This window comes from Manis pentadactyla, chromosome 6 (genome assembly GCF_030020395.1).
Source record: "Manis pentadactyla isolate mManPen7 chromosome 6, mManPen7.hap1, whole genome shotgun sequence".
Classification (NCBI taxonomy): Eukaryota; Metazoa; Chordata; class Mammalia; order Pholidota; family Manidae; genus Manis; species Manis pentadactyla.
This window is the reverse complement of record NC_080024.1, coordinates 28,319,777-28,337,778: the sequence shown is the minus strand read 5'-3', so window position 1 is coordinate 28,337,778 and position 18,002 is coordinate 28,319,777. Positions and strand designations below refer to the sequence as shown.

General features: G+C 36.6%; 1 protein-coding gene across 1 annotated transcript in view; it reads left to right on the top strand.

The window, feature by feature from the left end:
• Positions 1–18,002, top strand: part of LOC118925491 (parathyroid hormone 2 receptor) — a 91,598-nt gene that overhangs the window by 47,887 nt on the left and 25,709 nt on the right. The window contains exons 5-8 of the mRNA XM_057503626.1: positions 8,717–8,814; positions 9,261–9,450; positions 10,627–10,780; positions 15,072–15,132. Coding sequence (XP_057359609.1) covers positions 8,717–8,814; positions 9,261–9,450; positions 10,627–10,780; positions 15,072–15,132 — 503 coding nt within the window. The remainder of the gene's footprint in view (positions 1–8,716; positions 8,815–9,260; positions 9,451–10,626; positions 10,781–15,071; positions 15,133–18,002) is intronic.

Below are 18,002 nucleotides of genomic sequence, written 5' to 3'. Positions count from 1 at the left end.
AATGATGAAAAATGCAAGTCTTTCACAGCTTTTAAATGGCCATTAAATTAAATTATGGTTTTATTTACACTGAACTCTAATCTTACAATCACTCTTCGTGATTACTGTCTAAGTACCAAAATAGCTAGGTAATATGCCTAAGATATGTGCTATTTCAAATAAAACTGATTCAAGATGGCGGCATGAGAGGTGAGACAGAGAACTCCTCCCAAAAGCACATATAGTATGAAAATATACTTAATAAAACTAATCCTAAAAGAGCGACAGGAAAGAGGCTGCATCAGACTGCATACACCTGGAGAACAGAGCAGACTTCACGAAACAGGGTAACGTACCAAAGCCTTGATCTGGCAGGACCCAAGCCCTTCCCCCACCCCAGCTCACCAGCGGGAGTAAGAGAAATGGAGCACAGAGGGGGTGGAAGCCTAGGACTGCTGAACCCCCAGCCCTGGAGATCTGCTTTGGAGCACAAACCTACATTGCATGGTGCTTTGGAGATTAGTGGGGTTGGAAAGCTAAGTCAGGCAGAATACTTGAGAGACTGAGATTCCAGCCATTTGTGGAGGACAGGGATCCACATCTGGCCACCCTAGGACAAAGTAATGGCGGGCAGTCTGAGAGGCTACCTAGCAGCGAGAGGGCTGCTGAAGGGGCAGGGTTTTCACGGAGCTTGCTGCACAGAGAAGGGATAGGTGGACAAGGTTGTCTGTGGGTGCTCTGCCCAGCAGGTTGGGAACTTCCAGGATCTTCAGATGCTCCATCACCCTGGCTAGCTACTCAGCTCCAAGGCCCCCCACTGTGATACGCAGGCTGCTGAGTCTTCCTCCTGGCCTGCCTGCACCAGCTCACAAACCGGCAGTCCCTGCTCTCCTGTCAGGCCAGCCAGAGGGAGGCCCCACCTACCGCGGTTACAGACGCAAAACAAAAAGGCTTACACCTGTGTGCTTGGCCCACTGGTTCTGACAGTGGAGACCGGCGCTGCAGCCTGGAAGCAGGAAACAGCTCTTTCCTCCCTCCAGGCACCAGCGCTGCTCCCCTGCAACCCCCGACATCACTCCAGGGGCTAAGCAGCTCCAGAGACTAGAGTTTCTGGGCACTAGAGGGCGCCACATACAAATATGAAACGTCAAAGGAACCTGATTCAGACAAAAATCACCCAAACACCAGAAAAAGGGCCAAATGAAACTGAACTCAGCAATCTCCCTGAAAGAGAGTTCAAAATAAAAATCATAAACATGCTCATAGAGGTACAGAAAAATATTCAAGAACTCAGGGACGAATTTAGGATGGAGAGTCAATCATTAAGAAATTCCGTATCTGTAATGAAACATACAATGGAGGGATTTAAAAGCAGATTTGATGTAGTAGAAGAGACGGTAAATGGAATTGGAATTAGAGAAGAAGAATACAAAGAAGCTGAGGCACAGAGAGAAAAAAGGATCTCTAAGAATGAAAGAATATTGAGAGAACTGTGTGACCAATTTAAATGGAACAATATTAGCATTATAGGGGTACAGAAAAGAAGAGAGATAAAAAGGATAGAAAGTGTCATTGAGGAGGTAATTGCTGAAAACTTCCTCAGTCTGGGAAAGGAGATACTATCTTAGTCCATGGAGGTGCACAGATTTCCCAACACAAGGGAACCAAGGAAGACAACACGAGACATGTAATAATTAAAATGACAAAGCTCAAGGGTAAGGACAGACTTTTAAAAACAGCTAGAGAGAGAAAAAAGGTCACACACAAAGGAAAACCCATCAGGCTATCATCAGACTTCTCAGCAGAAACCTTACAGGCCAGAAGGGAGTGGCATGATATATTTAATGCAATGAAGCAGAAGGACCGAAAAAACAATACTCTATCTGGCAAGATTATCATTTAAATTTGAAGGAGGGATCAAACAATTTTCAGATAAGCAAAAGCTGAGAGAATTTACCTCCCACAAACCACCTCTACAGTGCATTTTGGAGGGGCTGCTATAGATGGAAGTATTCCTAAGGCTAAATAGCTGTAAGAAGGGGAAATAAAATGACAGCAAAGAAAGTAAAACAATTAATTACTAAGCAGATGCAAAGTCAAATCAACTACCTCCAAAGTCATTCAAAGAATAGACAAAGAATATAGAATGTTATACCTAATATACAGAAAATAGAGGAGGAAAAAAAAAGCTTTAGGTTATGTTTATAATAGCATACTAAGTGAGTTAAATTAGACTGTTAGATAGTAAGGGAATTACCCTTGAACCTTTGGTAACCACGAATCTAAAGCCTGCAATGGCAGTAAGTACATACCTATCAATAATCCCCTTAAATGTAAATGGTCTGAATGCGCCAATCAAAAGACATAGACTGAATGGGTAAAAAAGCAAGACATGTCTATATGCTACCTACAAGAGACTCACTTCAAACCCAAAGACATACACAGACTGAAGTAAAGGGATGGAAAAAGATACTTCATGAAACTAATAGGGAGAAAAAAGCAGGAGTTGCAGTACTTGTATCAGATAAAATAAACTTTAAAATAAAGAAAGTAACAAGAGGCAAAGAAGGACATTACATAATGATAAAAGGGTCAGTGCAACAAGAGGATATAATCATTATAAATATCTATGCACCGAACACAGGATCACCTACATATGTGAAACAAATACTAACAGAATTAAAAGGGGAAATAGACTGCAGTGCATTCATTTTAGGAGACTTCAACACACCACTCACTCCAAAGGACAGATCAACTAGACAGAAAATAAGTAAGGACACAGAAGCACTGAACAACACATTAGAACAGATGGACCTAACAGACATCTACAGAACACTCCATCCAAAAGCAACAGAATACACATTCTTCTCAAGTACACATGGAACATTTTCAAGAATAGATTATATAGTAGGCCACAAAAAGAGCCTCAGTAATTCAAAAAGACTGAAAATGTACCAACCAGCTTCTCAGACCACAAAGGGAAAAAACTAGAAATAAATTACACTAAACAAAAAAGCCCACAAACACATGGAGGCTTAATAACATGCTCCTAAATAGTCAATGGATGAATGACCAAATAAAAACAGAGATCAAGCAATATATGGAGACAAATGACAACAATAACTCAACACCACAAAATCTGTGGGACGCAGTGAATGCCATGCAAAGAGGAAAGTATATTGCAATACAGGCCTACCCCAGGAAAGAAGAACAATCCCAAACGAACAGTCTAAACTCACAATTAATGAAACTAGAGAAAGAAGAACAAATGAAGCCCAAAGTCAGTAGAAGGAGGGACATAATAAAGATTAGGGCATAAATAAATAAAATCAAGAAGAATAAAACAATAGAAAGAATCAATAAAAGCAGGAGCTGGTTCTTTGAGAAAATAAACAAAATAGATAAACCCCTATCCAGACTTACCAAGAAAAAAAAGAGTCTACACACATAAACAGAATCAGAAATGAGAAAGGAAAAATCACTACAGACACCACAGAAATACAAAGAATTATGAGAGAATACTATGAAAAATTATATGCTAACAAACTGGATAACCTAGAAGAAATGGACAACTTTCTAGAAAACTACAACCTTTCAAGGCTGACCCAGGAAGAAAAAGAAAATCTGAATAGACCAATTTCCAGCAAGGAAAGGGTAATCAAAAAACTACCTCAGAACAAATTCCTGGACCAGATTGTTTCACTACTGAATTTTATCAAACATTTAGTGAAGACCTAGTACCCATCCTCCTTAAAGTTTTCCAAAAAGTAGAAGAAAAGGGAATACTCTCACACTCATTCTATGAGACCAGCATCACTCTAATACCAAAACCAGGCAAAGACAACACAAAAAAAGAAACAGACCAATATCCCTGATGAACATAGATGCAAAAATACTCAACAAAATATTAGCAAACCGAATTCAAAAGTACATCAAAAAGATCATCCATCATGATCAAGTAGGATTTATTCCAGAGATGCAAGGATGGTACAACATTTGAAGATCCATAAACATCAGCCACCACATCAACAAAAAGAAGGACAAAAACCACATGATCATCACCATAGATGCTGAGAAAGTATTTGACAAAATTCAACATCCATTCATGAAAAAAACTCTCAACAAAATGGGTATAGAGGGCAAGTACCTCAACATAATAAAGGCCAAGTATGACAAATCCACAGCCAACATTATAATTAATGGTGAGAAGCTCAAAACTTTTCCTTTAAGATTGGGAACAAGACAAGGATGCCTACTCTCCCCACTTTTATTTAACATAGTTTTGGAGGTCCTAGCCATGGCAACCAGACAACACAAAGAAAAAAAGGCATCCAGATTGTCAAGGAAGAAGTTAAACTCGTCCTGTTTGGAGATGACATGATATTGTACATAAAAACCCTAAAGAATCCACTCCAAAACTATGAGATCTAATATCTGAATTCAGCAAAGTTACAGATACAAAATTAATTAACACAGAAATTTGTTGCATTCCTATACACTAACAATGAACTAGCAGAAAGAGAAATCAGGAAAACAATTCTATTCACAATTGCATCAAAAAGAACAAAATACCTAGGAATAAACCTAACCAAGGAAGTGAAAGACCTATAGTCTGAAAACTACAAGACACTCATGAGAGAAATGAAAGAAGATACCAATAAATTGAAACAATGCAGTGCTCATGGATAGGAAGAATTAATAGTGTCAAAATTGCCATTCTGTCTAAAGCAATCTACAGACTTAATGCAATCCCTATCAAAATCGCAACAGCATTCTTCAAAGAACTAGAGCAAATAGTTCTAAAATTCATATGAAACCACAAAAGACCCCAAATAACCAAAGCAATCCTGAGAAGGAGGAATAAAGCTGGGGGGATTATGCTCCCCAACTTCAAGCTCTACTACAAAGCTGCAGTAATCAAGACAATTTGGTGCTGGCCCAAGAACAGACCCATAAACCAATGGAACAGACTAGAGAGCCCTGATATAAACCCAAGCAAATATGGTAATATATGATAAAGGAGCCATGGACATACAATGGGGAAATGACTGCCTCTTCAACAGCTGGTGTTGGCAAAACTGGACAGCTACATGCAAGAGAATGAAACTGGATCATTGTCTAACTCCATGCACAAAATTAAATTCAAAATGGATCAAATACCTGAATGTAAGTCATGAACCCATAAAACTCTTAGAAGACAACATAGGCAAAAATTTCTTGAATATAAACATGAGCACCTTTTCCTGAACGCATCTCCTTGGGCAAGGTAAAAAAATAAAAAGTGAACACATGGGACTACATCATGCTAAAAACTTCTGTACAGCACAGGACACCATCAGCAGAACAAACAGCCATCCTACAGTATGGGAGAATATATTTGTAAATGACATATCCAACAAGGGGTTAACATCCAAAATATACAAAGAACTCACATGGCTCAACACCCACAAAGCAAATAACCCTATTAAAAAATGAGTGGAGGAATGAACAGACACTTCTCCAAAGAAGAAATTCAGATGGCAAACAGGCACATGAGAAGATGCTCCACATCGCTAATTATCAGGAAAATGCAAATTAAAACTACAGTGAGATATCACCTCACACCAGTTAGGATGGCCAACATAGAAAAGACTAGCAACAACAAATGCTGGCAAGGATGCAGAGAAAGCAGAACCCTCCTACACTGCTGGTGGGAATGTAAACTAGTGTAACCTTTGTGGAAAGCAGTATGGAGGTTCCTCAAAAAACTCAAAATAGAAATCCCATTTGACCCAGGAATTCCACTCCTAGGAATTTATCCTAAGAATGTAGGATCCCAGTTTAAAAAGACATATGCACCTCTATGTTTATCACAGCACTATTTACAATAGCCCAGAAATGGAAGCAACCTAAGTGTCCATCAGTAGATGAATGGACAAAGCTGTGGTACATATACACAATGGAATATTATTCAGCCATAAGAAGAAAACAAATCCTACCATTTGCAACAGAATGGGTGGAGCCAGAGGGTATTATGCTCAGTGAGATAAGTCAGGCAGAGAAAGATAAGTGTCAAATTATTTCACTCATCTGTGGAGCATAAAAGAAACTGAAAACTGAAGTAACAACACAGCACCAGACTCCCAGAACCCAAGAATGGACTAACAGTCACCAAAGGGAAAGGGTCTGGGGAGGGTGGGCGGGATGGGAGCGAGAAGGGGAATAAGGGGCATTACAATTAGCATACATAATGTGGGGTGTGGGGGCACAGGGAAGACAGTATAGCACAGAGAAGACAAGTAGTGATTCTATAGCATCTTACTACGCTGATGGACAGTGACTGTAATGGAGTATGTGGTGGGGACTTGATAATGGGGGGAATCTAGTAACCACAATGTTGCCCATGTGGTTTTTATATTAATGATACCGAAATAAAACAAAATTAAACAGAAAATAATGTGTGTAACTTTGGAATCACTCTCTTGTATAATTGAAACCAATATCATATTGTATATCAACTATATTTTGATAAAAAAGGGACAAAAGAGGAATGTATTCTAAATATAAAGATACAGATACATGTAAAGATAATATGTTATAATAAAAGGGTAGGAAAAGGTATATGCTGTGCATACTGTAAGTGTAAGAAAGTGAGTGTGGCTAAGCAGACTTCAAGAAAAAGTATTATGAAAATGGAAGCATGTTTTAGATTGACAGAAGTGTCATTTTACCAAAACGAATGGCACTCTTAAATAAGTATGCATTTAGGAAATTCAAATTACATGAAGCAAAAATTGTCAGAGCTAAAGAAAGATATAGCCAGATCCCATAGTGTTGGAATAAAAAAAAAATACTTTTCTTTCAGTAATTGATATCACAATTAGACAAAAACTTTTGTACGATCTCTTTCAAATAACTTGATTAAAATGTCATTTTTACAATACTATAGCCAATAACTATGAAGTTCACATTCTTTAAAAGAGTGCACCAAAGGTTCTTCAAGATAGAATATATGCCGGACTATAAAGAAGTCCTAATAAATCTCAAGATTAAAATCATACAGAGTATATTCTCTGAACACAAAATAATTAATGATAATAAGTTAAAATAAAATATGTAGACAATTCACAAATAGTTGGGAATATATGACCCATGGAAAAGTTTGAACTGAATAAATATGAAAGTTTGATATGTTAAAAATTGAGGGAAACAGCTAGAGAAGAACTTAGAGGGAGATTAATACCTTTCAATGCTTAATAATAAAGGTGAAAATGATAGAAGGTTCCACTTTAAACTGTAAAATGTGATACCTCGAACAACCATGAAAAGCATGATACAAAAAGGTACATGAAAATGGAATTCTACAAAATGTTCAAGAAATCCACAGGATGTCAGGAAAAATAAAACAGAAATGAAGAATAGAATGACAGGAAAAATAAATAAAATGATGGATTTAGCCTTAATATATCAATATACGTTAAAAACAGACAGTGTAAATATACCAAGTAATGGAGATTGAAAGAGTCTATAAAAAACACGACTTAATGTATGCTATCTACAAAGTTTGAAATTCATTTCTAGTATAATGACATATGTACATACCATGCAGTACTATTCAGCAATAAAAGAAACTTAATATGTGCAACAACTTGAATGGATTTTGAGGTAATTACTCTGAGTGAAAAACACAGATCTCATACATACTGTATGATTCTATTTATATAACATTTATGAAATGACAAAATTATAGGGATAGAAAACATAGTAATGTTTGCTAGGTGTTAGGGTGGTGGGGAGGAGGAGGGTAGGTGTGACTGTAAAGGGAGAGCACAAGGGAGATCTTTCTGGTGATGGACCACTTCTGTACCTATGTGCAGTGATGGTTACAAAAATTTACATATGTGATAAAATAACTTGGAACTGTAAACACAAGTTTCACAAATGTCAAATTCCTGGTTTTGATATTTTAGTATAATTGGAGGATACTTTGTGAAGGGTACATAGGACTTTTCCTATCTTTTACAGTTCTCGTGAATCTATAATTATTTTAAAATGAAAAACAAATAGAAATGAGCCATTGATTCATGCAACAGTATCAGAGAGTATCAAAAACAGTAGGCTGACAAAAAGAGTGTGTAGTGTATAATTCTAAGAAGTCTAAGAATAGTCAAGGAATATATGAAGTACACAAACAGAGAAAGCTGACTTGTGGTGACAGAAATTTGAACAGTAATTACATGGGGGTGAATGGTGGGTAGTTTTTTGACTAACAAGGACACAGTGAACTTGATTTGTGAAAACCCATCAAACTGCTCATTTAAGATCTGTACATTTTATGTCATATAAATTACCACTCCATAAAAAAGTTAAAGAAAACCAGAAATAATACTCCAAAAATGGCATATTCTTTTCACCAATTTTCTCTTAAAATAGTTCTGGAATGTGTGTTTTGTTTATTTCAAGTATCACAGAAAAAACAATCCAGTTAGTTAAAATGAACAGTACAGAAATATGGCAAGTAAATACTGCAACATTTAATTTGGCCTCACTTAAGCAACAAGAAATGCAGAGTATTGTTACTACATTTTTACCCTGACTTGAATTTAGGAAAGAAAAGGAAGGCCAGAAGTCTCATCTATATGTTATGAAAATGATAATGCATTGCGTGTTTCTAAATGGATGAAAGCATGAGTTTTGTTTATCTACATTAACCAATTTGTTTAAGCCTCCTTTTCTAATTAAATCTCTTCTCCCACAGCAAGAGTTCTTTGAGCGCCTCTATGTCATGTACACTATTGGGTATTCCATCTCCTTCTGTTCCCTAGCCGTGGCTGTTCTCATCATTGGCTATTTCAGGTGAGTGACTGCCAATCACTTTCTCCATTGAAGGGCCAGGTTCCGTTTCCTGTCCACCCAAGACACAGAAGTCTCAAAATTTCTGAGACGGTACTGAAAGTGTGAAAGTTCCAGTGCTAACAATGTATATCCCTTTTCAGTGATTTTCCATTGATCATTTATTACTTTAATACAGTGCTATAGTATAATGCAGTATAATATTTAACCCTGGAAATTTGATATAAACATGGTAATAGATCAGGATAAATTTTCAACTAACCCTTGAAAAGTTAGATTTTAGTTTTCGATCCCAGTTGTTTCTCCTGCAAACATAATAACGTGTTTCCGTCTTTGTTCAGGTTTACTATATTCTCTTTTTTTGGGAGGAGCTTGGGCTCATTTATATTCCCCCTTCCCCCCATTTCTAATTTTATTCAGATCGAAATACTGGTATTTTCTCTCCATAGACGATTGCACTGCACTAGGAACTATATCCACATACACTTATTTGTATCTTTCATGCTGAGAGCTGCAAGCATCTTCGTCAAGGACAGAGTGGTGCATGCTCACACAGGAGTAAAGGAGCAACAGTCCCTGATAATGCAGGACGACCTACGAAATTCCATAGGTGTGCCTTCTGTGGACAAATCACAATACGTAAGTGTTTTCATAATTTTCTCTCATTACTGAGTCATACACCATTACAAATAAATAAAACTTAACAATGCACTAAATATGTGTTAACTTGTTTTGGCTTATCTCTGAATTAACTGAAATAATGACCAGTTTGTATAATGACGTTTACTACTTCAATCCTGCCCTCAAATCTCATGCCTAATCACTCATCATCTTGGATTATTAAAAGTGCTTGGGTACTTTCCTCCAGAACATTTTGGAATGGGAACTTGAGAAAGCACATGATTGGCATTTGATATGTGATCCACAGCAGCTATCATGGCTCACCAATTTCAAAAGTAAAAAGCCTAGTGGCAAAACCAGAAGCATGGGATTTAAAAACACATGATATTTAGTTCCTTTATCGTAGACCCAAAGACTTGTTTCAAAATAAAATTCCATGGTACCTGAATCTCTTCTTAAATGTCCTCATGTTATTTAGTAAATAGAATCACCCAGTTATCAGTTAATTAGGTTATTGAAGCAATATATCTGAAAATTTAGTAGAGTAGATTAGTTGCTTTGATTGTGCAAATTAATACCCTTTCTGTATCCTTGCCCTTTGCCCTGTGACTTTGTAGTCCCTGCTGATTCTGATGCTGGGCTGGCTTTGTGACTTATTTTACCCAATAGAATGAAGTGGGAATGATGATGTGTCAGTTGAGAGTAAGCCTTTATAAGTGAGCCTAGACAAGGTTAGCTGAGATGGGCCCAGCTCAGCAGAATCACCTAGCCAACTCGTAGATTCATAAGATATTAAATGGTTATTGTTTCAAACCATTGCCTTTGGGGTCATAAAAAAGCCTAGAATAGGGTAAGTCTGTGGTAGAATGATGGATGATATTTTCTTCTTTATAGTTTTTTGTACTTTTCTTTGAGGAACATGTATTATTTTTATAAACAGGAAAAATTAAGAAAAAGCGATGTTTTATAACTTCTCAAGGAAAAAAAAATACCTTATTTTAAAAATAGAATCAAACCCATAGTCTTAAAAATGCTATATTAAAACAACTTTGTTTTGGTCTCTTTCAACAGTTTTGACCTACTTATGTACAAGAGATTTGATTATAAAAAGGAAACTAAAGAATCGCTTTTTGGTGGTCTAATGTTGGCATCTAGTAGTTCTAACATGATACAGTTCTGGTTTATTTGTAACAGATTGGGTGCAAGATTGCTGTTGTAATGTTTATTTACTTCTTGGCTACAAACTACTATTGGATCTTGGTGGAAGGTCTCTACCTGCATAGTCTAGTCTTCGTGGCATTCTTTCCTGACACCAAATACCTGTGGAGCTTCACCTTGATAGGCTGGGGTAAGGGATTTATGTTTCCTTTTCTTTTAAGATGGATTATGGATTTGAGGGCATTCTTTCAGCCTTTTTCCTGCCATAATCCCTCCCCATTTTATCTTTACCCCTTCTTCTTTCTCTTTTGTTACTGACTGTGGAAAATTATTAAGATCTAGTCTATAATCCTCTCAGAGGTAACAAGCTTTTCACCATTATGGTTAGTGTTTTTAAGCCAGATTCTTGAGAAGACTCTTTGGTGTAAGAGAAAAATGCATTCTTAGCCATACACATTTAGAACTGCTCATGTCTTGGTTGGTGCCCTGCTTTAGCAGTAATTTAGCCCTTAATATTTGATTTTTGAATTTCTAAACTGTAATGAGGCATTTTTCATTTGTATTTCTAGATCATATTATGAAAATGCCAGAAAGGAATTTAAAAACCATCTTAACTACATTTAACAAAATAAATTACAAAATTATGTAGGCTTACCATGTCATTGAAGAAAATATTCCAAATTATTTTTGGCTCAAGTAAGTTAAAAAAAAGGGATATTCAGCTCATGTTCCAAAAATGCCTTATCAGTACTAGAGGGACTATTGGACTAGGCACTAACTCAACATGATGTGGAGAAAAGGATGTTTGTCAAAATTTAAGAGAAATGACAACTCATATATGTTTAAAATTAAGAAGTCATGAGATTAACAATTGCAGATCTCAAATGCCATTTTAATATCCAAATTATGAGGTAATTAGGAAAAGAATGAACTAAGTGGCTCAAGGTTAAATTTGAAAGTTTTTTTTCCTTCCAAAATAAGAGTATTCCTTTACCTGTTTTGCCTTACTATCATTTTAAAATTGAAAATGTGAAATAAGGAACACTGCATTACCTGTTAGTTAATTAATAACCTTTAAGAAGAGAAAGGGTCAAGTCACTGTAATATTTCATTTCTTATGAAATAGTGATTGTCGAGAATAAAGTTTTATTTCTGAGGCAGCTTGTCTGTTTTAAGGCTCTTCCTTATCTTTGATTAGCAGTTACTAAAAATAAAAAGGTATATTTAATTTTTTTAGGGTACTTTGGAAATTTCCTCGACAGTTTTTGGTAGTTTACCTTTATATCAAAATAATATCCGTTTACCTACATAATTACTAGAAGTTGATACAGGTGTCGATAGAAATTTAAACAATGAATATAGACATTTGTCCTCGTTACAATGTATTTTTTTGGATTTTTCACACCACTGGTCACACTTGTAACTTCTTTTTCTCTATTTAGTTATTGGTTTGTTAGCTAACTCTCCCATCAACTCTTATTTGGGGGTATATCTCTCAGTCTGTCCCTCCTGAAAGTCAGGAGTTTGTCCCATGAAATCCAGGAAATTAGTTTTCAAATCTTTCTATGAAAAAGAGAATAAAAAAATAGTCCAGGGAGCTTCTATGCAAGCATGAATTTCTTACCTTCCTTTACACTGTTTATTAATTTGTCCATGAAAATTTGGCCTAGGAATGACAACTATAGTAGAAAAACATCATTACTTGAAATATTCATTTTATCAAATGGTTTGAAAACATTCATGAAAGCAAGTAGGATTTACATGGAGGCTTACTTTGAAAAGCCATTTTACATGAAATATGCTCAATTAAGCAAAATCTAGAACACTAATAACCAATTTTTATAGAGCTATTTCTATAGTTGGTCTATCTTCTGACCCTCTCCCTCTCTTTGCAACTCTATACTTAAAAAAAATGTACTAAGGTATGTATAAAAAAGTAGTAATATTCTTTTAACAATATCTCTCTGCTACTAAAGCACAGCTACCATTTAATGAAGTAAATATTCAAGTCTGATTAATAAACAATTTTTTTCTTTTATCGTAACACAGAGTCTGATTTTAAACTACCATTTTAATTTCTGATCATTTTTCAAAATTCCTATAAGAAAAAAATGGTCAAAAACATTATAGCTGCTTTGCAGGATCCTTTGCTAGAATAATTCATAGTGAACCCCAGTTTCACATTTCTTCCAATGATGTGATTTACTGGCTTCACTAGAGAAGAGAACTTGCTTGGATTCCTTTGTTACTCATTTGGACCCAATCATTTTAACTTCAGGTGATCAAACATCCTTGAAGAGCCCCCAGATAATTACTGTTTTTTTTAAATTATTCTTTGATTGTCTCTATGCTAGTCTTCTGAATAAGGATCTAACAAGAGGATGAGAAAAGCAATTTCATTAAGACATGATGCCTAAAATACTTATTATAATTTTCATCTAAAACATAATTCCAACTGAAACACCAGTAATCAATGGGTGTAGAATATCATTCCAGAAATTGCCTGATCAGGAGATTGTAAAAGAACAGAAGATTAAAGGCCTGCAAATGAAACAATGTGAAAAGTTTAATCAAAGGCAGGCAGACACTTTTTAAACACAGCCAAGGCAGCAGAACAGCAAAGGGGTCCGTGCCAGGCCTTTCTGAACCAGTCTTTGAAGAACATCATGCATGGTTTTTCTTCATAGCTGTAACTGATAACTGAAGTTATGTCATTAATTTTGCCTCCACGAATGGAATATAAGTTTCAGGAAAATAAGTATATAATTTATCTGTTCATTGTTTTATCTTCTGAGACTAGAATAATCCTTGACACAAAAATAGATGGTTACTGGATGTATGGATAGGTAGGTAGATGGATAGAAAGAATATGCAAGATGAACTTAATAATTAGAATTGGGTAGATCCATTTTGATATAAATAATTTCCTAGAACATAGAATTCAAGCAGATTATTAAAAAAAAGAGTTATATAGACACAATGAATAAAATTGGAATACAGAATTATAAAATGAAATTGCCACACAGGCAGGTTGATGTTAAATTCAACTAGACAATCATTGAGAGGACCAAAGAAATAGCATTGTAGGGTGTCATCTAATTTTCATTTTTTGATGAAATTTTTCTTCATCTGAATCTATTTGTTCACTTTTTTTGCTAAGAAAGAACACCTGAAAAATTACAAATATGTTTGTAAAAAGTAAAGAATTTAATATTATGTTTAATAAAAATATTCAAACTTAGGTTAAACCTTTTCTCTCATTTTGTAAGGTGCTTCCTAGGTTCTGTACTGTTTTCACTATGGTCTCTCTTTTTAAAAATCTCTTTCATAAAGGCCATGTAATGAGAAGTTATCCATTAAATCCTTTGATTCTCTATTACAATGTTCTGCAAGAGTTATTTCTGTGATTTTTGTGTGTGTGTGATTTCAGAGTCTAATCAACTATAGCATGAACTGATGGTCAAACTAAGTGGGGGCAAAGGACACATGAAATGAATGTAGACATTTGTCTGGGTTACATTTTATTTTATTTTTATTTTTATGCCACTGATCACACTTGTAATAAATTCTTTTGCTCTATTTATTTATTGGTTTTGTATTTACCTCCCCCAGCAACTCTTACTTGGGGTATATCTTGCAGTCTGTCCCTCCTGAAAGTCAGGAATTTGTCTCATGAAATCCAGGAAACTAGTTTTCAGATTTTTCTGTGAAAAAGAGAACAAAAAATAGTCCAGTGAGCTTCTATGCAAGTATGAATTTCTTACCTTCCTTTACAATGTTTATTAATTTGCCCACAAAAATTTTGGCCTAGGAATGACAACCATACTAGATGACAGATTTGATGTTGTAGGCTCACAAGGTGTTTATCATTTACGAATGGCAAGTATCTTACGATGCTATAATCAAACTAACATAGTGGCCACCCTTTGCTAAGCTATTAGTTCATGCAAATCCTTCTGCTTTGAGCCACTATGAACCAATGAAAAGAAGAGGCTAAACTGGTCAAAACTTCCCAATTTTATAACTTGCAGTATAGCTTCTCTTTGCCTTCCACTTTGAGAATGAAGAAGTTCTAGTTTTTTAAAACAGCCACCTTCCTATGGCTCCTTTGAGCCCCTCTTGTTGCTTCACTCCTCTCTGAAAGCATGTGGCTGTCGGTATGGCAAGAGTCAAAGTCAAATGCACCAACCATTGCATGCTTCTCGCTCCAGGAGCTTCAATGCCCTCAGAGTATGGAATGAAATCTGGGGCCAACTTCATCTTCAGACTTTTAAGAACAATTAACAGCAATATACCTGGTTCATTTCTCAAGTGGACAAGATGAACAATAAGTGGACTTTTCTTGTACACATAACATTTTTCATGTCCATTTTTCTCTCTCAACTTTTAATAATGTATTCTTACGATTAGTGCCTATGAGGGAAAAAAGAATACCTTAATTTTAAAAGAAATATGGTCTCTGACTCCTTTTCTTATTTCAGGGTTTCCAGCAGCATTCGTTGCAGCCTGGGCTGTGACACGAGCCACTCTGGCTGATGCAAGGTGAGTGACAAAGAGGAGGAGGTAAAGAAAGAGCTTCAGATTTTCTCAATACCCAGCCCTCCTGCTTGGAATTGACACTTGAATTCACACTGTTGTTCACCACATTGCCCTTTAGGGATGTCATGTGGGAAATTACCTTGGTGTAATGGTACCCTCTTATACATTACCAGCAAGCCATCCATCCCAGAGTCATGGAACAGAAAGACTCACATACCAGATCAGGATACTCGAACTCCCTGGTTTATTAAATCAATTTAAAACATGCTGTAAGAAAAGGAAAGAGATGGGTAAATTAACACACAAGATATGGTGCAAGCAAGTGGAAGGACCCCACTGAGTCTGGGATAGGCAATATTGATATTTCCTCTCTTTCCCCCACATCAGTCTTCCCTCCTGATGGTGTGGTTACGAGGTCCAGAGATGAGGCTGCAGCAAGCAGGACCACAGACAGAAGTTTGTTTGGGCCAATGACATACAATGACTTAGACTGTCTTAGAGAGACGTAGGGGCAAGCACACCTGTAGCTTGCCAGTCAGCCTCCTGAGCAGCTCTAATCTTTTTTTGTGTTCCTTGGGCAAAGGATATGTGGGTATGGGTTTCACCGATCAGTGCCTGAATTAAGATGTCAAGAATATTGAGCACTTCTTGTATATCAGGGGTATTTTGTGTCCCATACCTCGTATGTATTTAATACCTATGTGTGGGGTAAATCACAGAATTTCCAGAATCTCCCGCCTGGCCTTAGCATTTACACATCAATAGGTGTTTACCACTGCAGCCTCTGAGGATCTGAGGATCCACAGCAAGGCAGGGAGAGAAAACAGCCACTCTCTCCTCCCCTCCGTTTCTGGTACATACTCGGTCTGGCGTCCGCCAGTCACCAAGGACCCGCCCACAGAGCTTCTGGAAGGGGCTGGCAGGGAAGTGAGCGCCTGCGCCCTAGCTGCAAGGACGGGGAGCACCAAGTGAGCTTTGCAAGTGAAAACCCGGGAGGACGGAGAGAGCACGCGGCCAGAGGAGACGGACAGACAGCCGTTCCTCCTCGTGAGCAATAAAGAGGGTTTCTCCCAACCTGCCCTTCCCCTTGCCTTACTTGGCTTTATAGGGAACTTTGCTCCGGGAAGGGGACCCCCTTCTCCCCAGATCTACACTGTGTCTAACACTCATGTGCTACACTTAATACTTGCCTATATTTAATGCAACCTATGGGTTTCATCCATCATATTTGTCTTCTGTAGCATAATTAAATCTTTTTAAACAATAAAACATGCACACTCGAAGTGGAATCCATCCTCGTGAATCAGTAGGATATTCTAAGTAGCCTGAGGTTAAGTTAATGCAGTATTTTAGAGTACAGGACAATGATGCTGGGTGATGGCAAAGAACCCTTCATTAGATTAGGCAGACCTGAGTTCAAATTTTGATTTAGCTGCTCTAGTTTTGGAACCATGGGAAAGACACATGACCTCTTTGTGTATCAATTTCTTATTTATAAAACAGGGATAAAAATGTATAAATGACCTTAATACATACAAAACACTTAGCAGGTTGCAGGACAGATAGGAGGCACTAAGTGGGAACCTGGGGAGGAGAAACTTGGGCAGGCCTGTTGTGCTGCTGCTTGGTCCTGCGGCTACAGGTATGTTATCTGACCGCTGAGCCTCAGTGTTCTCATCTACCAAATGCAGAGAAAATTAATGTTACTCTCACAGGGTGATTATACAATTAAATGAACTAATGTATGTAAAACAATACAGGGCTTGGGATGGTAAATGCTAAATACTTAGTATTATTCCTTTAATGATTTCATTAATTATACCTACATGTAATGTCTGATTAAAAATGTCTTTGTTTATTATTATTTCATTGGAAATGAGAACTCACCCTTTCATTAATCCTAGCTTATGATATTTTGATTTTTATCTTACCAAGTCATAGGAGCCTTTGATTCTGCTAAAGTTAGAGCTTAAAAATGAAGCTGGAGAAGAGATGGGAGCCAGGCTTTCCAGAACTTTATAGGCTGTATCAGGATGGCTAAGTTTATTTTTTAAGTGATAATAACAGCAAATTTGCATTTATAAAGATTGTTATCAGCCCATGGAGTAAAAATTGTAGGAAAGTAGTAATAAAGATGGTAGCTAATGTTTTTGAATGCTGATCACATTCCAGGCACTTTCTGAGAGCTTTGCGAATATTAATATAATTGACCCTCATAGCAACCTATTGAGACCAAGGCTAGAGAAGTTGTGCCCAAAGTTGTTCAGCCACAAGTGGTAGAGAAGGAATTTGGCTGCACAGTCGGGCTCCAGAGGCACCCAATTAACACTATAGGCAGACTAGATGTTTCCATTGAAGTTATTGTGAGAAGTAAGGGCAAAGAGATGGCTAAGTTAATACACTTAGGATATGATACAAGCAAGTAGAAGGACCACTTGACATTTGGGGGCCCACCCCTCTCATTTGACAGATAAATGAAATGAGACCTAGGGATATCAGTTTACATATTCAAAGCCTGCAGCCAGCTTGGAGCAGTTTCGACTCTTCCAACCATTTAAGAAATTTCCAGGCATTGAGCATGGAAAGAAAACAAATATATTCACAGTACAGTTTATTTTGAATTAGATTAATTTTATTAGTTATTTTGGATTCTTTCTTAAAAATCATAAACTAAGTCATAATCCATTAATAATAAGTCTTTACACTGAAAAAAATAAAAAATACAAGTTTATTATTCTTGAAGCAAAGAATCCTTTAGATACATATTTTGAAAAATACAACTGATACTAAATATTGCCCTAAAGCAGTTGAATTAATGTAAAAAAATTAAATATAAGTTGGATCATGTTACTCCTCTGTACAAATGATTTATT